This window comes from Poecilia formosa, unplaced genomic scaffold, assembly GCF_000485575.1.
Source record: "Poecilia formosa unplaced genomic scaffold, Poecilia_formosa-5.1.2 Scaffold20, whole genome shotgun sequence".
NCBI lineage: Eukaryota > Metazoa > Chordata > Actinopteri > Cyprinodontiformes > Poeciliidae > Poecilia > Poecilia formosa.
The window spans coordinates 2250955-2278281 of NW_006799959.1; the positions used below are offsets into that span (position 1 = coordinate 2250955).

A 27327-nucleotide genomic window follows, 5' to 3' on the forward strand; every position below is an offset into this window, starting at 1 on the left:
TTATTTTCAGCAGCTCTAATCCTCATCCGTAGTTTGAGTCACATCTGCAGATTTTTAAATAAAAAACTAAACTATTTTTTCATTTTGTTAATCTTGTGATTTAAAAAAACCCCTTTCAAATATTACAGCAAACAACAAATCAGTCAGATTCCAAGAAAAACAAACAGACATGAATTCAGATTAGCATTTTTATTGTTTATATGTCATTTCTGCACAAATATATGGAGGAAAAAATAAAAAGGAAAATAAAAAACTATATGGAAACTGGAAGTTCAGTTCCACCTGTGTTGTCTATAAAATTTAAGTCAAACTAAATTAGATATAATAAAATCCTTTGTTATAATCACTGAACTGAAAAACAAAAGCTCAGGGAGGCGAGGTGTGTGCATAGCTTATAACAACCTCCAGAGAAACAAAACTAAAATATTTAAATAGATGCTTCAAAAGAAAATAAAACGAGGCGGTGATGTAAACCAGAAGAGACTAAACTTTCAGTGGTTCATCCCCAAAACGTGAGAAAAACTAACGGTGTGATTCTTTAGCATGCAGCTGCGACGCGACGCTGGACAGACGAGCTGCACTGAGTGAGGAAGAAACTGAACGGGTCAGATGACGAGGATTAAAACCCAGCTTTTCTCTAGAGTAGAACATTTAACGGCTTTAAAAATAACTTACAAGCCATTTTTAAATTCTAAAGATCAGAAGAAGAGAACATGAAAAACAAGAAAACATGAAAAACCGTCACTTTAGAAAAGATGGCGGCATCGTTTTGTTTTACGAGTATTTGAACAAACATTTTCTCACTTAGAATCGTTACGAGGGTGAGCTTTAAGGAATACTTTAGGGGCTTTTAACAAGAAAAAGTGGATTTTAATCCTCAAAACAAACTAAAAGTTAACATTTGTAACCATTTTCAGATAATTTGCAGGAAAAGAAGCGAGCAACCCGAACCCAGCCAGCTGGTCCTGAGAACAATCACTTCCTTTCTGTTCGGAGCCTTCAGTGACACATTCACTCCATCTTTCCTGTTTCAGTCACGTTTGTTCACGGTAAATCCACGTAAACGTCACAGTAAACACGCCGTCGCCCCACCAGGGGGCAGCAAAGAGCTGAACAGAAACTCCTCCAGAGGAGACGTTTCTCTGCAGCTGGACCCAGAGAAAAGCGGTTCGTCCAACCGGGCAGAACCGATTTCTTCTGGTTAATTCTTCACGGAATCGAAGCAGCGAGTGGAAAACAAAAAAAAAAACAAAAAAAAGAAAAACAAGCTGAATATTTCTCCCCTCACCATCAAAAGCACAAATCCTACGGCTGCTCTCATGATGCCTTCGGTTCATTAGAGAGAAAACTTGAAGGCACAGATTCCCCTGATCGACAGGGAGGAAAACATCACCGTTTATCCTAAACGTTTAGTTTCACTTTTAGTGTTGGAAGTGGGAGTTTTCACACTGAATCCAGGTATTTTTGATTCTGTTTCAGTGAAACGCCGCTGATCAGCTGTAAATCTGGAACCCAAACCAGCAGGATTACAGATTAGCAGCGAGGATTTTAGAGGAACGTCACTGACATTTAGGAGAAACCGAAGACGCTGCCGAGTGTTTGAGGCTACAAAGAAACGGAAATAAATGTAAAGATTCAGATCAGGAGTAGTGATTCAAGCCTTTCCCTATTGATTCAAGTAGGTAATTAGTAGTAGAGCCATTGTAGAGAGAAAAAAGGAGAAACTTTCTGCCAAAAAACTAACATTTTCTAATTTTTAAAAAAAAAATTCTGAGATTCATGGTAAAATTTCAAATTTATTTTCTAAAATTTGGAAACAGAGTTTCAACTGTCAAAAATTTGCTAGAAAAAGCTCAAATTTTGAGATCTCCAGGTTTCAAAAGTCAGAATTTTCTTTCAGAATTTTCAACTTTTGAATCTCAGAAATGTCCACTTTATTATTTTTTTTTAGAAAATTTCTGATTAATCTCAAAATTTCTGAGTTTGAAAAGCTTAATGTTTGCTACAAAATAACTGAAATTTTGAGATTAAACTCAGAAACTTTCTAGGGAAAAAAAGGAAAATTTGAGATTAATCTCAAACAAATAAAACTTTATTTTAATTTTTAAAAATTTCAAAACGGAAATTAATCTCAAAATTTCTTCTCTCACAAATTTTTGACTTCTAGAGCTCAGAAATGTTCTTGTTTTTTCTAGAAAAGTTTTGAGTTTATTCCAAAAACCTCTGAGTTTTGTGACAGAAAGTTACTCCTGTTTTTCTTTCCTGGTGGCCCGGATACTCCGCTGAAGGAAACATAGTGGCAACGTTACGGCTGCAAGAAAAGCAACAAGCTTTCCTGACCAAAGCGAGGAGAAATCGCTGGAAAAACGCTGAACTGTCAGTTTTAAATCTGCGGATCAAGCTTTTGTCAGACCTCTGATGTTTTCCCTGATCGGGTCACAGAGCTGCACTCCTGATTTATTAAACAAAAAAAATTAGAGAAAGTTGTTGACAGGTAAATAAAATGTTTTGGTGGCTGTTTTTTTTCCTATTCTGTTAAACAGTCGATTGTTCCTCTCTTGACCTTTTCTGATCTTATTTACCGTCTTTCAGTTTTAACAACAAGCTGCAGACAAAATGATGTCTGAAACCTCTGAACGTCTTCATTGGAAATCCTTGCAACATATTCACACACAATGAGGAGCATTTTGTGCATTCCCTTCAACATCACAAAGATACAGCTTTAACAGAGCGCAGGCCAACGCTGCAACGAACTGGACATAAAGTGCAAACGGACATAGGCTTTCCTCTCATGGCGTCAGACCAGCTGAAGCTCCAGTAAAACCAGTGAGACAGCAGGCGGCCGGTTAGTGGCTCTCGATCACCACCGGCTCGTAGCCGCCGGCAGAAACCCTGAAGACAAAAACAGACACAGAATGAGAATCTGCTCTCGCTGCAGGGCTCTAGCCACAGAGCTCTAGCTGCACGGCTCTAGCCACAGAGCTCTAGCTGCATGGCTCTAGCCACAGAGCTCTATCTGCATCCTCTGCTGGATCTGCTCTCTGGTGGTTATGAAGTGAAAGTGTGATGAGTGGAGAGCAGGAAGGGTCACCTGTTTCCCAGTCGGATGCCGCTGAGCGCCGTGGTTCCGTCTCTGCTGACAAACAGGCGCAGGTTGCTGTCTGGAAGCCAGAAACAGACAGAAACCAGCAGGGAAACTGGTGTTAGCATATTTCACTGCTGAGGCTTTTCTAAAGCTTTCATTTCTTTCTGATGAGTTTCTGCAACCAACATGTTTTACGTGCAGTGATGCATTTACTACCCTGCTAACGTGCTCAGACACCTGGAACAGTTTGCTAAAGTAGATACTGAAGTGAAAATTCATGAAGTTTTTTTTTTTTAACAGTTTTACAATTAAAAACATTCCATGTTTCTGCTGTGAGTGGAGGCTGCTGGATCATAACTTAGATTATAAAGGAAGTTGTACAGCCTGCTTTATATGTACAATGTAGTGAGAGTCACATGACTGCACAATTTGTTAAAAAACAAAGTTTGGGAGGAAAAAAAAACATTCTATGTTTGGTGGCCATTTATATTCGGTTCCTCTTACTTTGATGCCCCTAAATAAAATCCAGTGACACCAATTCTGTTTTTTGTAGAAAAGTGTCAAGAGGAAGTAGAGAGCCGACATTTTGCATAAATCTTCTCAGTGATTTTCTTAGGATAAGTTCATTTCCAGATGGTTTTCTTGAGAAAACGAGAATCAGGCTCAACACACACCAATCATATCTCGAGATGATCGCGATGAGCATCTGGAGGAACGAATCAGTGTTTTTATCTGGAATAAAAACACTGAGGATATGCAGAAAATATCCACTCTGTGCTTCCACACATTTTGAGATGTAAACCTTCCTGAAAGAGTTTGAAATCAGAGGTTTTAGTTAAAATGGAGCCATTATTTTATAACTACATCAATCTCTGCAGTCAGTCGTGTTAAATCCAGCCTGGACTGGATCAAACTGGATCACTTGTGTTTGAGAAGTCTTGCAACAGGCGGAGTTCTGCGGGCTGAAAGTTTGAGTTTCATCAGAGTTGTGACATTTGGGACACGCTCCACCCTCTCGTATCTAAAACCCTCCAGCGATGGTGTGGAAAGATTAAACCGTGTTGCAAACGCTGCTTTAACTCCTCTGAGGCCAGAGAAACGCTCCCTCTGTACCTTCGGTGTGGTTGATATCTGCAAAGTTTTGACTCTGGACGATTTTCTCCACGATGTCGTCGGCATCGATGCGGGTGTCGTTGACCCAGGTGGGGTGACTCTCCACCGAGTCCTGCTTCCTCCTGAAGTACAGAGCAAACAGCACGTTAGCTGCTGAGGCAGCGCCAACACGGCTGACTGTATGAACACACGTTAAGGCACGTCTGGTGTTTCAACTGGTAAAATAAGATGTTATGGATGCTTTTAAAGCAGAATTAAGCTTTTTCCAGGCTATTCCGGTTTTGAACTCCTGTAATTACCGGGAGTCCGGAGCCTGAATGCTCACGTTTTTTCAGGCAGTTTTTTGATATTTCTGCTGCGTACAGTGACACTGCAACGACTAACCAGACTAATCATGATTAATCAATTATTAAAATAATCGTCAGCTAATTTAGTAAATGAATCTGGAGAATACCAACTAAAAAAAAAAGCCATTTACTGAAAGAACTCCAGAGCAGATTTTAAGCCCAAACTTTAGAAAAAACATGCAGATTTAACACAGGCAGTTCTTTGCTCTTTGTAATGCAAGCAGTGATTCTGCAATGATTATTCAGATTAATTGTGATTAATCAGTTATTGAAATAATTGTCAACTAATTTAGTAATAAATATTTACTGGCGTATTTAGACACTAAAAAGGGGCATCTGCTGAAGAAACGACACACAGAGAATTAATTGATTGAAAACTGCAAAAAACAAATATACATTTTGTACATTTTGAATTTCATAAAAAAACAAAAAACAGCTTTGTCTAAATATTTTCTACTCAAAGTTCTTCAAGTTGCATTTTAGCTTCCCCTGGTAAAAATTCTGTAAAAAAATCTACTAAGCACCAATTACTAATCAGTTAATCCAAACAACAATCACCAGATCAGCTCTACACTGCATCGATGTCCAGTCTGCAGAAACGGCTGAGTTTTTCACATGTTGATGTTAGGAGGTTTTTTTTAGCTGCTACAAACTATCAATCGCAATCTAAAGGAATGGCATGTTACCGCATTTTAGACGATAAAAAAGGAGCTACATTATTTATTTGCATTTTTTATGTATTCCTAACATCGTATATAAAGGTTTTGAGTGGTTAATCTGCAGAATGTGCCAATTCTTTTATCCGATTAATCAACAGAATAATCAATTACAAAATTAATCGTTAGTTGCAAAACTAATTACAACAACGATAAACTTCCAGTATTTTGTGCATCTCTGCTTTATAATGCAAATAAATGTCTTTTTTTTTTTAACTGAACCAGGAAAACAATCTGTTGGGAGACATTTTGGGAGGATTCATGTTCCTCGTCCATCAAAGTCGGTTTGTAGCAGCGCAATAAACAGAGTTAATTAAAACGTTAATTAAGTGTCCCGTTGTTTTATCTGCGTTTAGGACTCTTCTCTGAGTCCGTACCTCAGGGGTCGGCTTGGGGGCAGAACTGGCCGCGGGGGGCGAGGGGGTCTCTCCGGACGTCCAGCGTCCTTGTCGCCCTCTGGTGGCTGGTCAGCGGTGAAGCAGAGGCCTCCGGAGGCGCTGCTTCCTGTCGAGGTGTTCCTGCGATGCGTGAGGTCCGACAGGCTGGAGGAGCAGGAGTGCTCGGTGCTGTAGCCTGCAGAAGAAGAAATTAGACCAGGAGATTTAAGTTATCAGCTTAAGTTGATCAGGGTTTATTTTTATTTCCTTTTTTTTTTTGTTGGTTTATCAAGACATAATACAAAGTTGTTCACACTATAAACATCTTGCATAACGTCTCAAAACTTTTTAAACATGTAAAAACACCATAAAAACAAAACAGAAAGAAAAAATACATAAAAAAGTGGGCAGAGAGCTGGAATATTTAATCTATGTTTGTAATTTAGTGACATGGTGGATTAATGACATTATTCTACACAGTGAGAAGATTAAAACTACATTTTGCTGAATTCTCTTCGACCCACCGTCGGACCTGCTGGTGGGTTTTTCCTACCTGAGATTTTGCTCTGCTGGCTGGCGTAGCTGGAGTTACGAGAATGGCCGGACTGGAAGATTTCTGCCGCACCGGACTGGTTCTGGTTCGGCTCGGAGTCGTCCAGCAGGCCTGAAGGAGCAAACGGATCAGTCAGCTCAGTGTAGGTGGGAACAACGAGCGATCGGCCTCAGGAATGCAGAACCCAGACTGAGAACCGGCCCGGTTCTAACCAAATCGTTAAAATAATTACTCTGTTCACTATAAAACTTTAAGTACCGTTTGACTTCAACACAAAAAGGTTTCAAACTTAAACAGAGACAGGTTCCTTTTCTTTTCCACAAAAGAAAAGGAACCTAAAAAATCTAAAAAGCTAAAAAATCTAGTTTTTAACTCCATTTTAAAGGTTTATTGTCCTTTTTGCATCATTTTCAGATTTTAAATAATTTGGAGAAAGTTTTTAAATGTCTTCACTGACCTGACATGCCTACAAAACACAAAAACTTATCTGTACCTGGAAATAAACCTTGTTTATATATATATATGTTACTGAATCCTAATCCAACAGGAAATTTGATCATTAAACTCAAATCCCTTAAAAAATCTCTGCAAGCGGAGCTAAACTCCTGAGTTAAACATCCAGAACAAAACAGGTTTTAGATTTAATGTGCAGTTAATGAAAAGTTTCAGATTAAATACATTCTTAAATTAAGCTTAGAAGCTGAAAATAATGAAAACGTTAATGCAGCCACTCAGCCTGCCATGTGTGGGATATTAAAGGTGTTTTTTCTCAATGTAAACAAAACATTTCTGCATCTTCTACCAAAGCTTTGTTTACATCAGGGATATAATAGTTTGGGATTTTTCATTATAGTTTAGTTTTATTTCGTTGTGACGTTTTGTTTGTCTAGGTCAGTTAAGTTAAATTAGTTTTTACAGTGTTTTTGCTAGTCATTGTGCAGAAGAACAAGTGGAGCTCATCCAAAGTCTGAAAGACAAACATAAGGCCTGCGTGGACAGCTTCTAGTTTTCATCAGCTATTATTAGTTTAAAATTATTTAGTTTTAGACGAGGTAGATTAGACATAATGTTTTCATACTTTAGCCTTGTAGGTGGAGAATTCAAAAAGGTCAAAGCACTGAGTTGTGATTATGTTTAAATTATTGATGAACAATAACTAACTCTGCTGTTTTAGCCCAACTTTTGCTGACGCCATTTTGCAGACGAGCATTTACAGATTATTATGGATTATGGAGTGCCGTAATTTGCCGGCAGCTGACATCAACTGATTGAAAAGTTAATAAATATCTGTTTATTTTTGTTTGTTTTATAAATACATGTTTTTTTTTCTATTGAACATTTCAGAAATGTTTTCTCATTTTCAGTTTTCGTTGTTTTTCTCGCTGAGGTGAACTCTGATGACCTTTGCTTACAGTAACTAGGTTCTCCTCTACTGAACTCCATGTCAAAGTGAAACCCGGCAGAAAACAGCCATTTATCTGCTTTTTGCTGAAACGTGAGGCTTTGAGGAGCGACTCCCACCCGAGCTGATGATGGAAGGCCGAGGCTTGGAGGCCCGGCCCAGAGAAACCCCTCCAGCTGGCCCGGTTCCCTCGGCCGTCCCCTCCCCCTTGCAGTCCAGCTGCAGGGTGTGTTCCCGTCCAGGGATGGAGATGGACTTTGCTGTGCTTGGAGCGCTGCAGAGGGGAAAAACAAAACAGCTTTATCAGCCTGGAACAGATTAAAGGAGCAGAGGGAGCTGCTGCGTTTGGCTGCGCCTCAACAGATACGGAGGAAAAAATGAGTCACTGTTTCAGCAAATGCTTCAGATTATATGAGTTTAAAAGGAAAAATCTGATCGTTACCTTTAAATCCTGCAGACACAGAAGAAATGTCAGAAAACTGCATGTCTTCATTTTGCTACACTTTACTCACACTGGATCAGATGTTACTGTTCGACCAGAACAGACCCAGTAAGAACCAGAACAGACCGAGTTAGAACCAGTACAGACCCAGTAAGAACCAGAACAGAACCAGTAAGAACCAGAACAGACCGAGTTAGAACCAGAACAGAACCAGTAAGAACCAGAACCAGAACCCATTTCTGTTCTTAAATAATTCAAAACATCAACATCTGGACTGGTTGGCTTCTTTAACAGGCTGACTTGGTGTTTTAATCAACAAAATGCATTTCTGGGACAGAAACAAGAGCAGCTTAAGTTTAATTTCAGGTAAATTTGTAGGTTATTTTCTGCAGGCCGCCTGCAGATGTAATCTGTGACCAGATTAATGAAGGAACCAACGAGTTCTGTAAATGTGTTAGATACACCTGGAGGAGTAACAGTAAAAATATCACCTAAATGATTTTAAAATTTTAATCTGAAAAGGCAGCAGGAAGGATTTGGTTCCAGCCTCTTCAGAGAAAAACTGAATTTATGCTCCTACTTACGTTTTGAAGCACGGGTCTCCAGAAAGAAGAGTCATTCCGATGATCACCTGTAAAATGCAAAAACAAAAAACAACGGCTCAGATGAAGAATCTCCTTCCATTTCACTTTCCTGACATCATAGATTTTAAATCAGTTTTGTCAAAATGTATTTTTCTATTCATCAGTTCATGCAGTTTTGTGTTTTTTTGTAGAGAAGAGATACATTTCTTAGCAGAAGACAAAACGGTCTAGTCAAAGAACGTGAAACTCTGCAGAATAAACCTGAGCATGCATTAAGCTCATGTGACTGGACTGGCTTCGGAGCAGAGTGTACTGGTGATCTCTAGGTGGCGCTGCAGAGCCCCAGACTCCTCCCTGAATGGATGGAGACCATCTGACTAGTTTTAGATTGGTGCTGAAAAACATTTTAATGGTGGAAAAACAACTTTCTGGTACAGGAAATCCATTTATCTGCCATCATCGGTGGCTATGCTAACTAGCATTAGCATCTGTGGAACCAGTTGTGGTAGGAGGAGGTGAGCATGAGAGTGATTGACAGTGCTAAGACCCTCCTCCTGTCTCTGATTGGTTGTTTCTGACTGTGTGGTATATTTCTGTAGTTAGTACTGGGAACACTGGGAAAAGATAAAGAAGCTCGGTTTCTTTCATCAATTATCTGCCATGACGTAATAAATTTAACAAATGTATAGAAAAATTAATAAAAGTTACGTACTGCAGCTTTAACCGACACGTGGTTTAAAATCCCAAAGAATTATCTGACAAACTTTCCAAGGCATTTTATCTTTATGATCAGGCACGTTCAGGCCCTCTAAATAAAAAAGCCTTCACATATCTGGTCCAGAAAACCAGTCCAGACTGAGCTCTTTCATCAGCTTAACATGACAGAGATTAAACTGGTTCCTGTTCAGCTATATAAACGAGGCCGCAACGTTTTATACAGGCTCGGTTTTCATGCCGTCCGTCCGCCATCTTGCCTTCAGGATGGAGTTGTCCTGCCGCGTGTTCTTGGTGTCGTATCCCTCCAGCAGACAGCAGCGCACCGTGGAGCCGGAACCGGCGAACTCGGCCATGTTGAGGTCTGTGAAGCCCAGCTGAGGGGGGAAGAAAGAGGAGTTTAGTTAATTCTAGATTCACTAATGGAGGCTTTCGCTGCCATCTATTTCAGGCACACGCTGAGAAAACGGGAGAATCCTGTGACACCCAGTGTTTAGCAGCCAGAGCAATTTCACTTCGTTAATGGCAACGCTTCTAGTTTTAGTTCATGACAGGGAGCGAAAAGAACCACGTGAGTTTATTTTTAACGTTGAAGACGTCTTTATCTAAAATCTGGAATTAAACAGGAACACGTTACTTTCCTGCTCAGACTAAGTGAAGAGACTAATTTCCCTTCAAAGCATTTACAGTGTCTGGTTTGTATAACAATCTGGTGAGAGCCTGAAGCAGTGGGGACAGCGCTTGTCATGTTGCATTTAATCTACAGTAGAAGAAGAAAAGCAGCTGTTGCGGCGAGTCACGACTCGATATATGAAGTTTAAAACACTAATGATGAAAAAGCAATGGTTGTATATACTCATATTTTGACTCAATTTCAAAGTCTTGTTTGAAAGTTAACAACAATAAGTCATACGTATTGGATATGAAAAGCCTTTTATTCCTTAAGTGCCTAGTGAATCTAATTAGCATCATACCACATTTATACTAATGTAGGTTCAAAATCCAAACTAATTCCACATCTGATTGACCAAAAAAAACACAAGTAATGTTTTTATACAATTGGATGTAAATTTATGTATTAAGAGATAAAACCGGCTCCTAAAAGTATTTAATTATCAGCCCAGTTTTACTTTTAAAAAAATCATCAGCAGACCTGACATATCTTGGATTACTAAAAAAAACTCAAGATAAGTCTTATAAAACTTGTAATTTCACAGCCCAGTTTTCATCCCGGTGATGAAGCAGGAGACCCCGACCCAGTCTGCTCCTCCACCTCAAACTGCTTTCTGCCGGATAAATCCTGTCCTGTCAAAGTTCTCACGAGCCAAGAATGTGGCGCCTGCTGCTCGGTTTAAAACCTCTGACCTCTGAAGTGTAGGTCAGGAGTTTCTAAATTCCAGCGTTGACACAAATATCTCAGATAAGACCCTCATCTGCTCGACCTTAACTTCAACCTCCAGGTGGAATCGGCCCGTTATCCACGCTGGACGTTCCGTTTTTTCCAGTCAACTGGGCTAAAGTTGAACGTTCCCATTCTTCTTTCCCCAGGTTTCCCCTTCTTTAGCGGAGCTTCTGTTTTCATAGGTGCAACCTCTAAGGAGGGAAGTGGAGTAAATTTAACTAAAGGAAATCCAAAAGGAGAGCGGGCAGAAACAGAGGAAGCGGTTCCTGTCGTGCAACATCGTCCAGGAATCGGCGTGAGTTTAGGTCCATTCGGGGATCGACCTTGTTGCATTCATGAGACGTGAGTCATCTGTTCAGAGGCGTCACGCTCAGAGAGGAGCTGCCAGGATGTTTTCCCAGCTTCCAGGCAAGCGTGAGTGCAAGGCAGACAGGTTTTTGATTCATGTTTGCACCCAGCAGGAGGTTTTACTCGTGAAAGCGCAGCGAGAAATGCTAATATTTACATGACATGACGTTAAGGTTTACAGGAGGGACACGGGGCCATCTGTAACTGTTTCTATGCATTTATAGGAGGCAGACAGGAACTCTTACCTTCGAATACGCTTTTCCTCCTTTCAGTTCCTGCAGGGAAAACAGGAAGACGGTAATGAACCCAGTGATTCAGTTCTGATTAAGTCAGCCTCCAATTACAGGCCTTCAATCAAATAGATCAAATGAAAGGCGGAGACCACACACACACACGCAGGCACAGACACACACACTCGTCTCCTGCTGTGGAGTTTAATGAGCAGGTTGAAAGATTTAGCATCTGCACTAAAGTGTCTCTGAAACATTTGCCTAAATGAATCCAAACCTGCTGTTACCGACTGAAAGTCAACACAATGCTCCAGCAGACCGAGCAGCAGAACATTTACAACAAATTTAGAGTCAAAACTCCTGCTTGTTTCTGACGTAGGCAAGACAGGAACTAAATGAATAAGTAAAGGGATAAAAATGGAGCAAAACAAGGAAAAGTGTAATTAAGTAAATAAAAAGTCAAGTCAGTAAAAAAAACAAATGGATATACAAGTAAGGAGGTGAGATGATGAATAAATCAGTAAACAAGGACATAAAATATATGTGGATGGGTGGGTGGATGGATGGATGGATGGATGGATGGACTTTTTATTCCATGTGTTTGTAAAATGTTTGGGAAAACAACTATTTATCCAAACTGTTAATTTCTTCTAGAAAAGCTTAAACAGGAAACCTGAACACATTCCTGTAAAACCCTGGTAGTATCTAAACACCAGATTTTTATATATATATATATATATATATATATATATATACACACACACACACATATATATATAGATATATATGATGTAAAAATCCACAGCACAGTGTGTAACACACATATATATATAGATATATATGATGTAAAAATCCACAGCACAGTGTGTAACCCAGCATGGCTCAGCCAGCTGCCCATAAAACCGTATTAGAACTGAATCTCCCTCCAAAGTGAAACACCAGGTGAGAAATCGTCTCCTTCTTGACGGCGTGGGTCGTACCTTCCTGACGGACACCCTGCAGACGGACGGATCCAGCACCCCGGTGTGAGGGTTGGCGCTCATCTTCGACACAAAGGTGAACCTCTTCCTCCAGCGGACACAGTTCTCATGAACTTCCTCTCTGTCAGGAAGGAAGAAGAACAAAAACATTTTAGGAACCGTTTTCAGCACATCTCTTCTATCTCTATCAAACAAACATGAAAGCTTAAATTCTTCCTGTAATCGCCAACAGGTCAGTGACTCCCCTCTGGGGATAATCAGGAGGTTAACTGGGAAATGAATGGAGCTGAGACCAACAGTTCATAAACATTAAGTATAATTTATCATTTAAAACACTCTGAAGTGGAGATTTGCGACCTTGTGACCTTTTGCCATGGATCCAGCGTACACTGATTTGTACAACCCTGGTGAGAAAAGCCTGAGAGCGACAGCATTTCATCATGATAGCCAGGAAGTGGTCAATCTGTGTGAAAACAAACCTCCTTCCTGAAAACAACAACCAATGTGATCAGCAGGTCCTGCAAACCGCTGCAGCAGCTTCGGATCCTTATGAGCAGAGTGGAAAATGTGACACGTGGAAAAACGCGGAAATCTGATTTTCTGCCACCTGATATCTTCAAAGCAAGAAAAACCTGGAAACCTGGTGTTTACTCAGCTTAACCTGAACATTTAAACCCAAACCAGGAGAAAACGTGTTTTAATTAGCGGTGACTCTACATGCTTACAGCTGGTAACTAATCCTTTACACAAAGTGAAAAAACACAATAAGGAAAAACCAAAAACGAAGAGTTGAACTAAATCAACACTACAGCAGATGAATGTTATTGATCACATTCAGTAGATTTTGACAGAAAGTTCAAAGACAAAACAGCTAAAATCCTAAGATAATTTAATGTCCTTGGAATATTCTTTTGAAAACAGTGGAAAAGAACCTAATTCTTGATTAAAAATCCAAGGAAAGTGGATGAAAAATGTAAAAATTAAATTACCATAAGTTTATTTATAGACCCAAGCCACAACAAATCTGATCTCACATCAATGCACAAGACAAACAGAATCCATCATATGTATTTTATTTACTCCTTTATTTTTATACTTTCTCTTTTTATCAACATAAAATCTTCTCTCTCCAACTACGTGTCACGCACTTCTCCACTGAAGTAATATCTGTTTCGATTTTTAACTTTCATCTTCCCACAAATGAAGCCGCTCAAATAAGATCAGGTACTTGATAAAGGTCAGATACTGGATGGAAAATTTGTAAAAAAAGAAAAAAAACTGCCTAACTACCATGAAGACCTCTTAAAGAGATCCCAGGAAACTCTGGCTGCCTGGAAGGAAAACAAAGAAATGACAGGAAATTTTGCAGAAAAAACCCCCCAAAAAAACAATCATGAGACTGAACTCTCAACAGACTGCTGCCCACCACTAGCAAAATTGTAACTATGTTGATTTAATTTGGTTAATTTTGAGTCCGAATCTTCAAATAAATGGGGAACATCGTCGTACATTCACATGACAGACTGCAACTTTTAGAGTAACTGTAACTACATTCACACAGCAGACAAATGCAATACAAATCCGCTGTTCTTCATTTATACATCTGACTTTTCCATGGCAAATCGATTTGCAACCCACCGTTTTAAAGTGTTTTGTTGCCTTTTATCTGTCATTGACGTGAGAGACGCATCATAATTCTACACCAGAAAAATGCGGTAAATTTGGACGTAAACAACGGCTGAAAATTATAATTATGAACCTATAAAAGACGTTTGTGTCATTGGAGCGCATCACACCATAATCTAACCACTCTTGGGTCTGACTTCACATCCAAACAGACGCTGTAGTCAGTAATGATTTCTTTCTTAGCTTCCTCCTAGTTGTTATGATCTTGTGACGATGCTGCTGGCTCCCATTGCTGAATAACTTTAAAATCGATCTATAAACAGCTCCATCTACAGTACTTTTGTAAACAACGTCGCTGTGTGATGTCAACGTTCTTCTTCTTTGCATTTGAGTCGCTTTGGGGATGTAAACGATTCTCACAGAGGTCTGACTGCTGTTGGGTTTAATTAGCCATGCAGCCATGCTTAAAACAACCAGATTTCAGCAAAAATATGGTAACTGAGCATTAAGACGTGCTGAGTGAAACCTCGTCCTGTGGAGGTTCTTCTACTGAAAGTTGTTAGGAACAGGCTGAGCTGCTCTGCAGCAGCAGCTGCTGCTCTTAACACGCCCTTCCCCCCTTCAAGTTATTCATTATCCCCAAAGCTCTCCAACAACACACACTGATTTTTACCTCCTCATTTCTGCTCTTTCCTCACTTTTTTAACCAGTTAGAGTCACGCATCACAGCTGAATCATGAGCTGCATTTAAATGCCTTAGATTTTATAGGAGCAGATCTGTCAGTGAGAAGAGGAGATTTTACTCATGAAAACCGTTTTGCACGTCTGGTTTTTACGTTACAGACGGTTCATTGAGGAACTTGACTTGAGGAAATGTACTCCAGGTTGTTGTAGTCTCAGCCTGCCAGAGGAAGGAAACGTAATCATGGTTGGATGCAGGCTTATTTTTGTCTTTAAGTTCTTTTAATTGTTTTCTGGAGCTGGAGATCTACAAGAGCACATGCTTTTGTCATTTATAAAAAGATCCATGAGATGTTTTAACCTCCACTTTTAAATGAAATGAACTGAAGTCCGGGTACATACGAATTAAAACCAAAATAAGCCCAAAAACAAAAGCTCAAATCTAAAACAGGCCTGTTAAGATAAAAGGACGTGTAATTTCCCTCATTTGGGAGGCTGTTTGATGATCCCCGTTCCCGGGAAACAACCGAGTTTCTGAGAAGAAGTTAAAATCCAACAGCACACACACGCGCACACACACACACACACACACACACACACAGGTCTTATCAGGACCCCCACGCTTTCGCTCCTCCGCAGAGTGTACGCCAGAGCGTTCCCGAACCACATTCCTCAGTCCAGATGGTTTTGTTCAGGCTCCATGGAAACCTCACGCTGAAATCCATCGACGAGCTGCCAGCAGCTCTGAGGAAGAGGAGGAGACCCTTCACACCGACCCTTTATTTTTCAGCTGTTTGCCACCTTTAATTCTGCTCTCTGCTTTTAACATCAGAGGAGACTGTGGTGAAACATTTACCAGCAGTTGTGCAGTCAGAGGTTTAAGCTGAATCAGGTGACCTACTATGCTTCTTTGAACAGGTTGGGAAACATCTTTGGGTTATACTGAACATGTTCGTTACATTCTTTGCACAATAATCATTCTTGGATAATGAGATTTTAATCTGATCAGATCAGAATGAGCTGTTGTAGGGCCTCTTGTTACTTTAAATCCAAATCAGCTGCTGCTGACCACGCCCCCCAACTCAACATTTACACGCACATGCGAAAATGGCTGCAAGCAGACAGACAATCATACAACTGTAAATCTTTGACAAGTAGAAGTGTAGTCTCCTGCACAACAAACAAGAATGCAGCAAGTGGTTTCTAAATGGTAACTCAATAGCAAAACACTCGTGTTTTCCAGTAGCCATTGTACAGCGAATGCAGCAGTAAAACCAGCTGACCAAATGTGCTGGAGCTCTGCTGGGTTGCTAGGTAATGGGCAGAGCCCTGCTGATTTGTGACATTACATTCAGAAGGTTTTTGAAATGGTTCATTTTTCAGACACCATAAAACATTAACTTGTTGCCAAAAACCATCTGGGTGTATATTTTAAGCTCTTGGTCTGTTTTTGGAAGCAGTAGAATCCCAAATGGAAGTACAAAAATGTGTGAAATGTAAATTTTGCATGACAGAATAGCTAATGGTTGTTGTGGAGACTTTATGTCTCCAAGATGCTCTAGTTCCTCCACAATGCGCTTCTGAGACTTGTTTTAGCTGCCTTACTCTCCCCAAACTGTGTGTGGTGCCAAAATAAATATGACTCCATGTCCAGTTAGTGTCAACAGGCTAAAAGAAACTGACCTCTGTGTCACACCATATTTATACCCCAGGGAAACAAGAACTAGTCTGTAGTTCCTAGAAACTCTGATTAACTTTTAAAAAAGTAAATTATGAAATCATTTATTGTGCCAACAGGAATTTAGCTGATGCTTTCCCCCCTGAAACTAAACAAAACAACAACACTTAATGTTTTGTTTCTTTTTTTTAGTTTCTACAGTTTCCTCCATCATCGCAGATTCAGACAAATTTTTTAAAACTATTACTTTGTCCTCTGATTATGTCAATTCACTTAACTTTCAATACCAAAGATATGAGAAGTTATTTAAATTTTTCTGGCTAGAAAAATTTAAATTTTTCTGGCTAGAAAAATTTAAATAGCACTGAATGAGTGCTTCTGCACTGAACTAGTTATCATCTTGCTTTGACTGTAAGAAGAGATTAAATTTTTAATTGGTAGATTTAAATCCAGGTTTTTCCACTCATGGTTGTCTTTTATGTTGACTGTGGGATTAATCACAGAGGAAGAGGAAGAGGGAGGACTTCCTTAGTCCGTCATGAAAATATGGAAATGGAAATTCCCTTCAATGAGTAATATAGGAAAGCAACTCAGAGCTGCAGCGGTGAGTGAGCTCCAACTCATCAAAACAAAAATATTTACAGAAGCAAATTTAACTGAACAAAACAAAATGATTTGAGGCAAGTGTTTATTCTGAGAGATAACATGATAATAGCAATGTTGGAAGAATGGTGAAAGAGGACAAGGTTTGACATGCAAGTAATTTATTTTGTAAAGAATTTTTTGTCTTTTGCTGAACAGTAATTAATCAGGAAGTGGTGGGAGTGGCATGGATTAGGATTAAGGCTTCTACTGATCCACCCAGAGCCCAAACACACAGCTAGAAACCCGGAGTTTTACAGAAAAACTTTAGGAAACAAAGTCTTGTCTGTCCTTTCATAGTGGCTCAACTGCTTTTTTTCTCTCTCCTAGTCTCCTGAATGGCATTTTGTTGGTTGTCATTTTCTGATCTTTGTGTGATTTCCAGAGAAATGCATGGAGCAAATTCCAAGGAAATCGTGTGCATCTTAAAATAGTTTCTGCATCTTCTGTCAGAACGGCAGGCACCATGGAGACCCACGTTAATATAAACTCCTTCCTGGAAAAGCTTTAGTGAGGAAAATCTTCACCATTGGCGTAGTTCAAGTTCACCAATAAGGAGCTGAGTAACTTTGACTGGGTCTATCGCTAAAAATTAAATACAAAACGTGCTGCCTGAAAAAGCATTATAAATTTAAACAAGCTCAGTAATTTCCATCTGAACGATTTATGATTTTTTCTCTTTTCTTTCTTTCTTTTCACCAAAAATTGGATGACAGAAGTCTTCAGTTTGGTGCTTCGGTCTCAACCAGCTCCATTTTCTGAAAGACAACTTTGCTTGCCGAGACTTCCTAAATCATTTTGTCGTTTCTGTTGTTTTGACTATTTATTTTGGATATCTGACATGTCTTTCTGTTCCACTGTTAAGTGTTCATTAGAACTTAAAGTTTATTGATCTTTGAGGATGTGTGATCTATGCCATTACCATTTTATTACTTGAAAATGTTCTCAAAAACGACAACATTATCATAATTAATCATCCAGTAAAATTTGTTACCATGACAGGCCTATATCTGAATCTACCACTAATGCTTGCAGACCAGATTTTCTCATTTCTAGAACTGATGTTGGGGCCGCCCAAAATCCTTCAGTGGGCCACAAATGGCCCTGGGCCACATTTTGGACACCCCTGAGTTCCTGGATTCATGTTTATTTTGACCTCCCTGACACCAAACGTCTTTAATCTGGACCGACAGGCTTCAGTAAATAAGTCTGGGCTCCATCTATCAGAGCTTTGCTTGGTTTGAACCAGGAGGAAAAAGTCTAAAACCAACAGAATATTCAACAGAAAGGGACTCTCTTCCCTCTGATCAGCCTGAAGAAGATAAACTAACCCCCGGCCTGAATGAGCGATAAGTAAACATGCTGTCCGTGACGACCGATGGCCCCACGCTGGACCCCAGCATGTGATGACTCATCATGTCAGGCGGTATGGGATCCTTATCTACCATCCTGGCTGCTCTGGAAGGCCGCGGCTGGGTCGGGTCGCGTTGGGGGCTCAGATAAACAACCCAAGAGCAGAGCGCAGAGATCCTGCAGCGGGGACGGTGACGTCAGGACAGGAGGGGAGTCAGGATGTTCCCAAACGCTACAGGGTCAAACACTGAACGCAACACTCCTTTCAGTCTTAGCGGCCATCATCGCTGGGCCAGCCAGGACGACAAATTTAGCTCACTGAGAAATTGTCTCAAAAATTATTGTGATTAACAATAATACTTTAGATTTTTACCACTGTGCTTCATAACTGATTAAAAATAAAAAACAGTGTGGAGTGAAAACTGTGGATAAAAGAGGAATCATGCCACCAGTTTGGCAGTATTCCAGATATTTAAAACAGAAAATTAATGAGTAATTATCGATACGTTTTAAGCCATTTTTGTCCAGCTCAACAAAGTTTTGCGCACATCTGAGGTGGAAATGCAGCTAGTGTGACAAATAAAAGGGAAACCATCTAACGTCTTTCCATCTTATCAGGACCTAAATCAAGATTTTGATGTTTCTTCAGAGGAACGGTCTCCTCTGGTTCATCCAAAGCAGAAACACAAACACAGAGCGGAGCAACATTAACAATCAGTTTCCCTGGGAAGCTGCAGTGTGGAAGGAAGTCCATTTTGATTACCTGCTCAGGCACCAGCCAGGTCCAGTCCAAAACAACCCCCTCACCTTCCCTCACGTCCCATCAAAACACTAACAACTGGAAAAGTCTGATGAAAACAGGAAACAGCTGCTGAAAAAGCGGATCGTCCCGGTTGATCCCTGACAAACTCTTGCTCCCTTTCTGGGATCCTTCCTGCTTTTCATTATGAGTCCCATTCCTCATCTCTCTGGACTAAAGCACAAATTCGATTATGTCTGGAGACTTTGGAAAGAGTGACTCTTTTTTCCTCCAGTCTAACACTGCAAGGGACAAAAGACCTCCAGGGACGGCTTATTGGTTGTTTCCACTGATTCACTAAAGCAGACTCCAACAGTGACAAAACCTCAGAAATGTTGTGCCAAACCTCCAAAACTTAAAAAGGTACAGAGCTGATCCACTGAGATTCATACAAAGACTCTCTAAAGAACACAAACTGACTAATTTTTCTTACTTATTATGACAAAAAAGACAAAATGTCAGCTTTTTATAAATACCATTGGTAGAAGCTCACCATCCAACAAGACCAAAACCTTCCCCAGTGTTTTGCACATGGAGGGGAAGAGACACTTTAAATTTTCCCAAAAGGTCAACAGTAGACGGCCCGGACGCTGTGCCAACTCCACCCAGAGGTTCACTGCACTGTGAAGGCTCCTAAGAAGCACATCCTGAACGAGCTGCCGGGAAACAAACCCGACAAACGTAACCAGAAAGCAACCCACAACTGGAGCGGCAACTTAAAAGTAAGGAATTCAATGTTAATTTACTTGAATACTAATACTGCAAAGCTTCCAACATTTCAAATCAACAACATTGGAAATATTGACATTACCTAAAAACCGCCGACTAATGGAGTCGATACCTTTTTGGAACGAACCCAGCCATGTCTTTTTTTCATGGCAGCCACTAAGCATAAAAACAAAACAATTTGTTTACATCCCTGATCCACTACTTTATTAAAATACCTTTTAGTTTGATGCTAGCATTCAGTCTGCTTTCGTCAGAGTCCATCATTATTTTGCCTTGCAAAGTTTCTCCAACTCAACATCTTATCCACATTCTTCTTCAAGTGACCAAACAGATTTTCTGTTAGATTTATTTCTGCCTCGGCCATTACAAACATTTTATTCTGTTACAGATTTGGAAGTGGACTTGGAGTCATGGTGCTGCTGAAAAATTAAATCCATCTTCAACTTCATAGCCAACACTCAGAAGCTTTGGACCAAATGTATCCCTCAGATTGAAAAAAAGCCCAAATAATGACAATCTTCACTGAAGTATTTCATGAAAAATACTGTCCATTTTTTGTAGACTTCTCCTGACTGGAACCTTTGTACAATGAGATCTTTTTGATTTTTGCATCTCTCTGCCATGTCTGACTGAAGGATTCGGTTGTTTTACACAGTAGATACTGCACAAATAACATGGGAAAAAAGTTTTAGAATGATTTTATTGACGTTTAGCTTTTATGTCACCAAAAAAAAAGACAAAAATTCGGGTGAACACACTTCTGAGATCTTCACTTTCTGTGCTCACCCTCTTAAAACCCAACCGTTCCCTCTCCTAAGCACTCCAACATTCCTTTTCTTTATAAAACTTCAATAAAAAAATCCTTGGCTCTTATTTCGTCTCCACATCAGACACGATAAACCCCGATCCAGAGAAAAATATCTCCCACAGCCAAGCTGCCCTGCACAAAACTTTTCAGTGTTGAGATGTCAGAATGAACAAGAATAAAAAGCCAAACTATAAAATGTTCGAAATGTAAACATTCAATGTGTGACAAATAGAAAGGCAGTGCTGATAATGGAAAGACGCCGTCGCAGCAGAGCCCGATTTCTGCCAAATCAAGATGGAGGCCATCTGTTTCTAAAGCTGCACAGAATGAAAACACATTTTCAGCTGGGGAACGTGGCCGATTGGATGCAACGGGCTCCTTCCTGTGTTGATAAATGTCTGATAACTTCAGTTTTAAAATGTTTTCCATGTGGAGTAAAAACAACTTTAAAATTCTACAAACTCAGACCAAAAAGATGGAAGAGGGTTCGGTTAAGAATATGAAGCAGAGACATCAACATTCAATACTACAAAATGAAAAACTTGGACAAAGTTTCTCCCCCCCCATTATTGTGTTGTGGATTCACAACACAATAATGGAAAGATGCCTTTAAATTAAAGGTGTCGGTTTGTGGAACAATCTTGAAAGTGAGATAAAATGTCCTAAATCTCTGTTTTTAAAAGAAATTTGAAAATTATTATGATGAAGCAATGTTTTGTTAAATGAGCTGATGTTTTGTTGTGTATTTGAAATGTGTTTCTAATGGTCTGAGTTGATTGGTTAATTTTATGTTAAGGGGCTGATATAAGCTTAGACTTCTTTCTGCTCCTTTTCTTTCAGTTTCTTTTAGTAGTTACATAAACTGTTCATATTTATTAATGAGTGAATGAAATAAAAAAATCTAATTAAATCTGGGAACAAAGTGACATTTTGCTTACCCAGTAAACCTGGAGCAAGCTAAGCTTAATACGATCAGCACATGTTAATTAAATTTAATTACCAAATACTTCATTTATTCCAAAGGGAAATTAAACATTGTCATAACTAATATCATTCAGATATCTTCAGAGTCATTGTAGATCGTGATAGATGGAAGAGTTGATTTGAACTTCCTCCTCCTTTCTCTGCTTTTTAGTGGCATTATCTGAGCTTATGAGATGCTAATCAGCTGCAACCAGGTGTAAAAGAAACCCTGGTTGCCATGGTTACCGTCTGACAGCTAAAAAAATAAATAAAAGAGCAAAACTCCTTACAGCTGCACAACATCCAAAACCAGAGGGAATAATTGACCTAAAAAGCAATGCCTCATGAACAAAAGCCTATAAAAAGATGAAATCTGAACGCAACAAAGGCGTCTGTTTTCTACCCATACGGCCAGGCAGATTTAAAGAAGAGCACCAAAAGCAAACGATGTGGATTAGCAGTGTTTGTCAACAACTGATGGTGTCATCCAGGACATGTTGCTGTGACATATCGTCTCCAGTGCTCAGAAATTGACATGTTAGCATGTCATGGCAGTCAAGAGACAGAGATCCTTCCTGCCACAATGGAACCCCACAGCATTCTGGGAGATGTAGGCAGAGGTAAGGCTTTAGCTGCTCAACCTCTAACTACCAGCTAAGCTAGGTTGGTGGAATCGACTCACTAATTCACTCTTTGGTTACCTAGCAACTCACTCACTCGCTCTTTGGTTACCTAGCAACAACCTCTTGAGTAACTGGTGCAGCAGCAGTTTAAGGTTTTGCCACTGTTCCTCATAAATGCTTAAAAATAAAAAAAGAAACAGCATGGAGGGAAGAAAAGGTTGTTTGGTGGTGTTTCAGACATACAAAAGAAAAAGCTAATCAATTATTGATATTGACTGATATGAAAGGCTTATATTGTGATATGTTTTTCAGCCATATTGTCCAAAAACCAGATTGATTTATTTCTGTGTTTCATGTCCAACTGTTACAGAGGTAAAACAATGTTTCAGGAATACAGACCAAACTTTGAAAACTGCTCCATCAAGGGAAACAAATTTTCAGAAGCATTTTCCTGCTCCGATCTCTTAAGGTGAAAACCAAAATCAGATTATTACTCCTTTATGTATCATCCACGGATACAACAGGAGATTCACAGATTCTTTACACCGACCGACTTATTGCTCATTTCCTCAGTGCTCCGACAAAGATACAAGTATTAAGAACCAATGAGGAAGAGTGCGGTTGGATTATCTGGAGTGTTTTCCTACAGCAGCTGCGTTATCTGAAGTGAGTGACACTGATGGCTGAGATCAGAGGAGCCAAACAAAACTTTCCCTGAGAACCAGTCAGTCACATTCCCAACATGTGACCCTCTTTCACAGCCCGATGGATCACCGGTCCCGATTCGTGACCCACGGCAAGAACAAGGGCCGTCGTACAAAGACCACGTTTGTCAGATCGGTGACATAACCCTAATCTGCGTACAAGCCTCTCTGTGCCGTCCCTCGCTCCTCTGAGAGCGCCTTGTTTTCAGATGATAACGGAGAAGGGAGGGAGGGAAATCAGAGCTGTTGCATAACCAGGAGAGAGGCGGACGACCTCTGACATGACGTGCACAGACGCAGTTTGGTTGAGTGGAAAAAGATGCGATGTGATTCGAAGAGCTGATGAAACTGCAGATCAGCTTCAGGTGGTAAATATTTAAACCAGATTTAATCTCTGAAGCCAGCCAACACATGAAGATCTGAAATTTGATTCATTTTCTATTGGTTTACCTTAGGGCTGGAAAATATGGCTGAAAAACTTAGCATGATATAAGCAATATCGGTAACTGTCTACACTAATTATTGATTTGTTTTTGTTTTAAATATGTAAAATACTACCAAATTAGTGGCATGACCTCCTGTTTTATCCAGTTTTCACTTTTTATTTTTACTGACTGGGCCCAAAATAAAAATGAGTTTGAAATTGACACCTCTGCAGCTTGAAATTGTTTGGGACAATGGTTTACGGATTTTAAAACTGTGCTTGTGCTTCCTTAAGAGCCAGACTGCAAACATTAAACAGTCTCTAGTGCATCAGTCTGTCACTTTATCAGTGAAAAGATGCAGAGCAAACATATTTCCAGGCAACAAATCCGATACCGGGAATCAAAGACGAGGGCAGGAAAAGAGGCTAAAGCTGCAGATGTTGGGAACTGATCAGAGAAAGATCTGAATCGGCCAGCTGAGAGTCATCTTCCCAATCTGGCTAATCTCAGTGGAGGTTAAAAGCTTGTAAACACAGATCTTATGAGCCGAGTTTAGCTGTGTTTAGTCTGGAAGATCATGAGAGGTTCCAGCGCAGAGACTCAGAGAGGTGGCTTAACATGGCTACACCCTGCGATTAAACATGATTCAAGAGGTAAAAGTTCTCCGATAGACAGCCTGAGCTGCAGAAACTCAACAACCTGCAAACAAAACTCAAACTGAGCTTTGAGGAAGGAAGAAAACTTAAAACCAGATAATCCTACAGCATGTTTAACCTTTTTTATGACAACTTGGTGTCAGTATTCTTGGATAATATTAATAAGAAACAATGCAGCTTTTCTCACTTTATTGTCACCCCTATAAGCTTCAGTTTCTATTGCAGTGTCATAATCTCACTGAAAATGTAAAAAGATTCAAAAGTTTGATTACTTATTGTGGTGTTTTTTGTGGCAAAACTGATCATTCCTATAAGGCATTTTTACTTGTACGTTTTACTTTTTCAAGTTGATTAGTGGCTAGTAATTTTTAAATGACTAAATATGACATTTTCCTGTTTTAGCCACTCTTCAAAGTGGGAAAAACAAGAAAACATGTCTTTCAAGACTTTCTTCTGCTGATTACAAGTCAGGAAAGGACCACAAGAAAAAAAAGCAACTTGAGTAAACGTAAAAATACACACAATCACAGCAGCAGTTAAAAAAAACCTGGAGCTGTGATGGAAAAGGCTGGATGAGGATCCATATTTATCTTGCCACCACAAAATGAACAGGATGGTAAAGAAGATATAATTCTCTGCTACAAACAGCAACAAATTACATTTTTGGCTCAACATGTAATTTGTGAAGAAGTCTCAAGAGATTGAGAACAAAAGTGTTCTCCCCTTTGTGATTTCTTTGTTTCAGATCAAACAAATGTAAATATTAGACCGAAGAAAAGTGTGTTAAAAGTGTGATCACCAACTAACCCTAATAACTAGTTGAGCCAAAGTTTGCAGTGTTTTTGTTTTTAATTATTTTCTTAGGAGTAACAGCAAAATATTTAATAGACAAGACCATCATAACAGTGCTAAGAAGCTAGGAACTGAGAATTGTGCCAACAACTTGAGTTATTGATCCAGAATATGCTTCTGTAATATTACTGCACAGTTTTATTTTTACTTATTCTAGATAGTGTATTGATTTTAATGTGTAAATACACTTTATTTTTTTTACATTTTATACTATAATCCTACTCAGCTGCACATTCATTTGGATCAAAGTGCACATTTTGGATAACTGTACAGTATTTTATGTTGTATTTTTGTACAGTATCTTATTCTTAACTTAGTTTTTTCATATATATATTTATACTTTCATCTTTTCGTGAATCTACATGCCTCGATTCTCTCACTTTGTTCCTGTTACACCTGAATTCCCCCAATGTAGGACAAAAAAGATATTTCTATTCTGAAATATCTCTGCTGCCAGATATTTATCTGTTCGCATACAGCAACAATCTTTAGTCAGAAGCCTCTTCAGACTCACTGCTTGACAGACTGCTACAGGAGATAATCACCAAGGTACTTGATTGAGTTAACTTTTGCTTAGCATAAATAAAGCATTTTTTAATTAAATTTAATGTCATTGCAAGGTTAAGTTGGCCTAGCAGCCCATATGCGAACTCTTAGAGTTTCCAGAACAAAAAAAGACTAAATAGACTGATTGGGGCAGACATTTAAAAAAAAAAAACTCAAAGCACGTGTGTATAATTCCCAGAATTCCTCCAAAAATTCATTAAAACTAGATCTGAAAGTGTAACATAACTTTTAAACGCCATTATTTAAGCATTTAAAAGCAATTTTGCAACTTTTTTCTGACTGTTTTTTGTACCTGGAAGAAGTAGCGACAAAGTCTCCGTCCAGCAGCCGCAGTTTGCAGAACAAAACCCCGTTGACGAAAGGCACAGCGGTCAGCTCCTCGAGGGTCAGCTGGGTCTGAAACTTGAATTTCTTCTTTTTCACAAAGAACGCCATGATTTCACCACGTAAACTCGCTTAAAACCGACGACTAACCGAACCGCTGGTAAAAACAGACGAAGATAAAAACAAACCGCTGACGCTTTTAAAGGGATTTTGCAGGCGAACTCCGCTGTTTCTTCTCCTTCAGACGGGATTCAGCGCTCAAATCTGGAAACAAATCAAGTCAAACTGTTAGTAACGGTTTACGGACGCGGAGGAAACGTTCGTGAAGGTTAGGGGTGGAAAAACCTACCTAGACTCATCTCGACCTCTGTGAAACCCACCAGCAGAAGGTTCACAACATTAAAGTGTCAGAAAAGAAGACCCAGTCCGCCTTTCTTTGCGGTTCCGAAGACAACTTTGCTGTTAGCTGCAGCATCAACTAAACTGGTACCGGGTGCTATCTAACTTCCGTTTGGCATCTTTCAGAATAAAGGCTCAAAATCTAAAATAACTCGGTCATTCTCAACATAACCAAACACCAAAACACCGTATGTGTTTCTGCATCTGAGATAAGTAACATTTAAACTTTATCACTGAGTTTTATTTGCTTAAATGTTTTTAATGCTAACTTTTTTTGTTTTTTTGCTTAAATAGCAATGTCCCCTTTTCCGGTTTACTTTCACTAACTTGACGGAGACATGTTGCAAGTAGAATTTTAAGTGAAACAGCGCCGCTGTGCGGCCAGATGTTCATAGGACTAAGAAACACTTATTAAATCCATGATTTTATATATATTCTGCATGGAGTTTGTAGAGCAGCCAAAATTTGTACTCAAGTAAGAGTAGCATTATTTTAATATATTTTTACTCTAGCAGAAGCAGGAAGTAGTCATTAAATTTGGAGCATGAATTGCCTTCTTATCAGGATACAGCATCATCATCAGATTCAGTTCAGGACTTTGAATGGAACATTAAAAATTCTTGATTTTGTTTTATTTATTTAGCACTGTTGCATTACAACAAGAATTTCCTGAGGTCTTTCTGTATGGAGTTTGTATGTTTTCCCCTAAGCATTTGTGGGATCTCTCCAGGTATCGCAGCTTCCCCCCAATGCCAAAAAAAACATGACTGTTGGGTTAATTTGTCTCTAAATTGTCCTTGTGTATGAGTGAACGTGTATGGTTGTTGTTCTATGGGTCTCTCAGTCGAACGCTTGTTTTTATAACTAGTTACTACCACTGAGACATTTAGTGCAAAAACAAAAGGAGCATCTTAAATAATTTTATGTCAGAAAAACAGGTATTAATTTTCACATTTTAAATAATCATCTCCTGACAAGTTTTCAGCTAACTGCTCTTTGAATCACCTTGTTTTGCTGTTTAATTCACATTTTCTACCTTTCAATCAGTGTTTTTTATTTTTATTTTTTGATGTTTTTTTTTATTTGTTGTTTTTGTTTGGAGGTTTCCTAACTTTAAAGACGATGTAGGAACAGATCAGCAGAGGGCAGCGTTGAGCTACAGAAAACCGGACTGGAGCTCTGATTCCTCAATTAGAATCCAATCA

The 27327-nt window shown here is 39.4% G+C and overlaps 1 protein-coding gene across 1 annotated transcript; it reads right to left on the reverse strand.

Annotated features, from left to right (window-relative positions):
- Positions 1 to 2416: 2416 nt before the first annotated feature.
- On the reverse strand, positions 2417 to 26234 carry eeig1a (estrogen-induced osteoclastogenesis regulator 1a). The gene is made up of 12 exons (XM_007547438.2): positions 26073 to 26234; positions 25692 to 25987; positions 12294 to 12414; positions 11329 to 11358; positions 9594 to 9710; positions 8620 to 8666; positions 7713 to 7867; positions 6192 to 6302; positions 5639 to 5834; positions 4199 to 4320; positions 3092 to 3161; positions 2417 to 2892 (listed from the first exon to the last, which is right to left on the reverse strand). Exons 2-12 carry the CDS (start codon positions 25832 to 25834, stop codon positions 2847 to 2849), a joined length of 1158 nt encoding a protein of 385 aa, XP_007547500.1. The 5' UTR covers positions 25835 to 25987; positions 26073 to 26234; the 3' UTR covers positions 2417 to 2846.
- Between the last annotated feature and the right edge of the window lie 1093 nt (positions 26235 to 27327).

Coding starts and splice junctions, on each gene's coding strand:
- eeig1a (XM_007547438.2), bottom strand. CDS start 25,834: ATGGCGTTCTTTGTGAAAAAGAAGAAATTCAAGTTTCAGACCCAGCTG. Junction 12,415..25,691: donor TTTGTCGCTACTTCTTCCAG/GTACAAAAAACA, acceptor CCTTCCTGACAG/AGAGGAAGTTCATGAGAACT. Junction 11,359..12,293: donor GCAGGGTGTCCGTCAGGAAG/GTACGACCCACG, acceptor TTTTCCCTGCAG/GAACTGAAAGGAGGAAAAGC.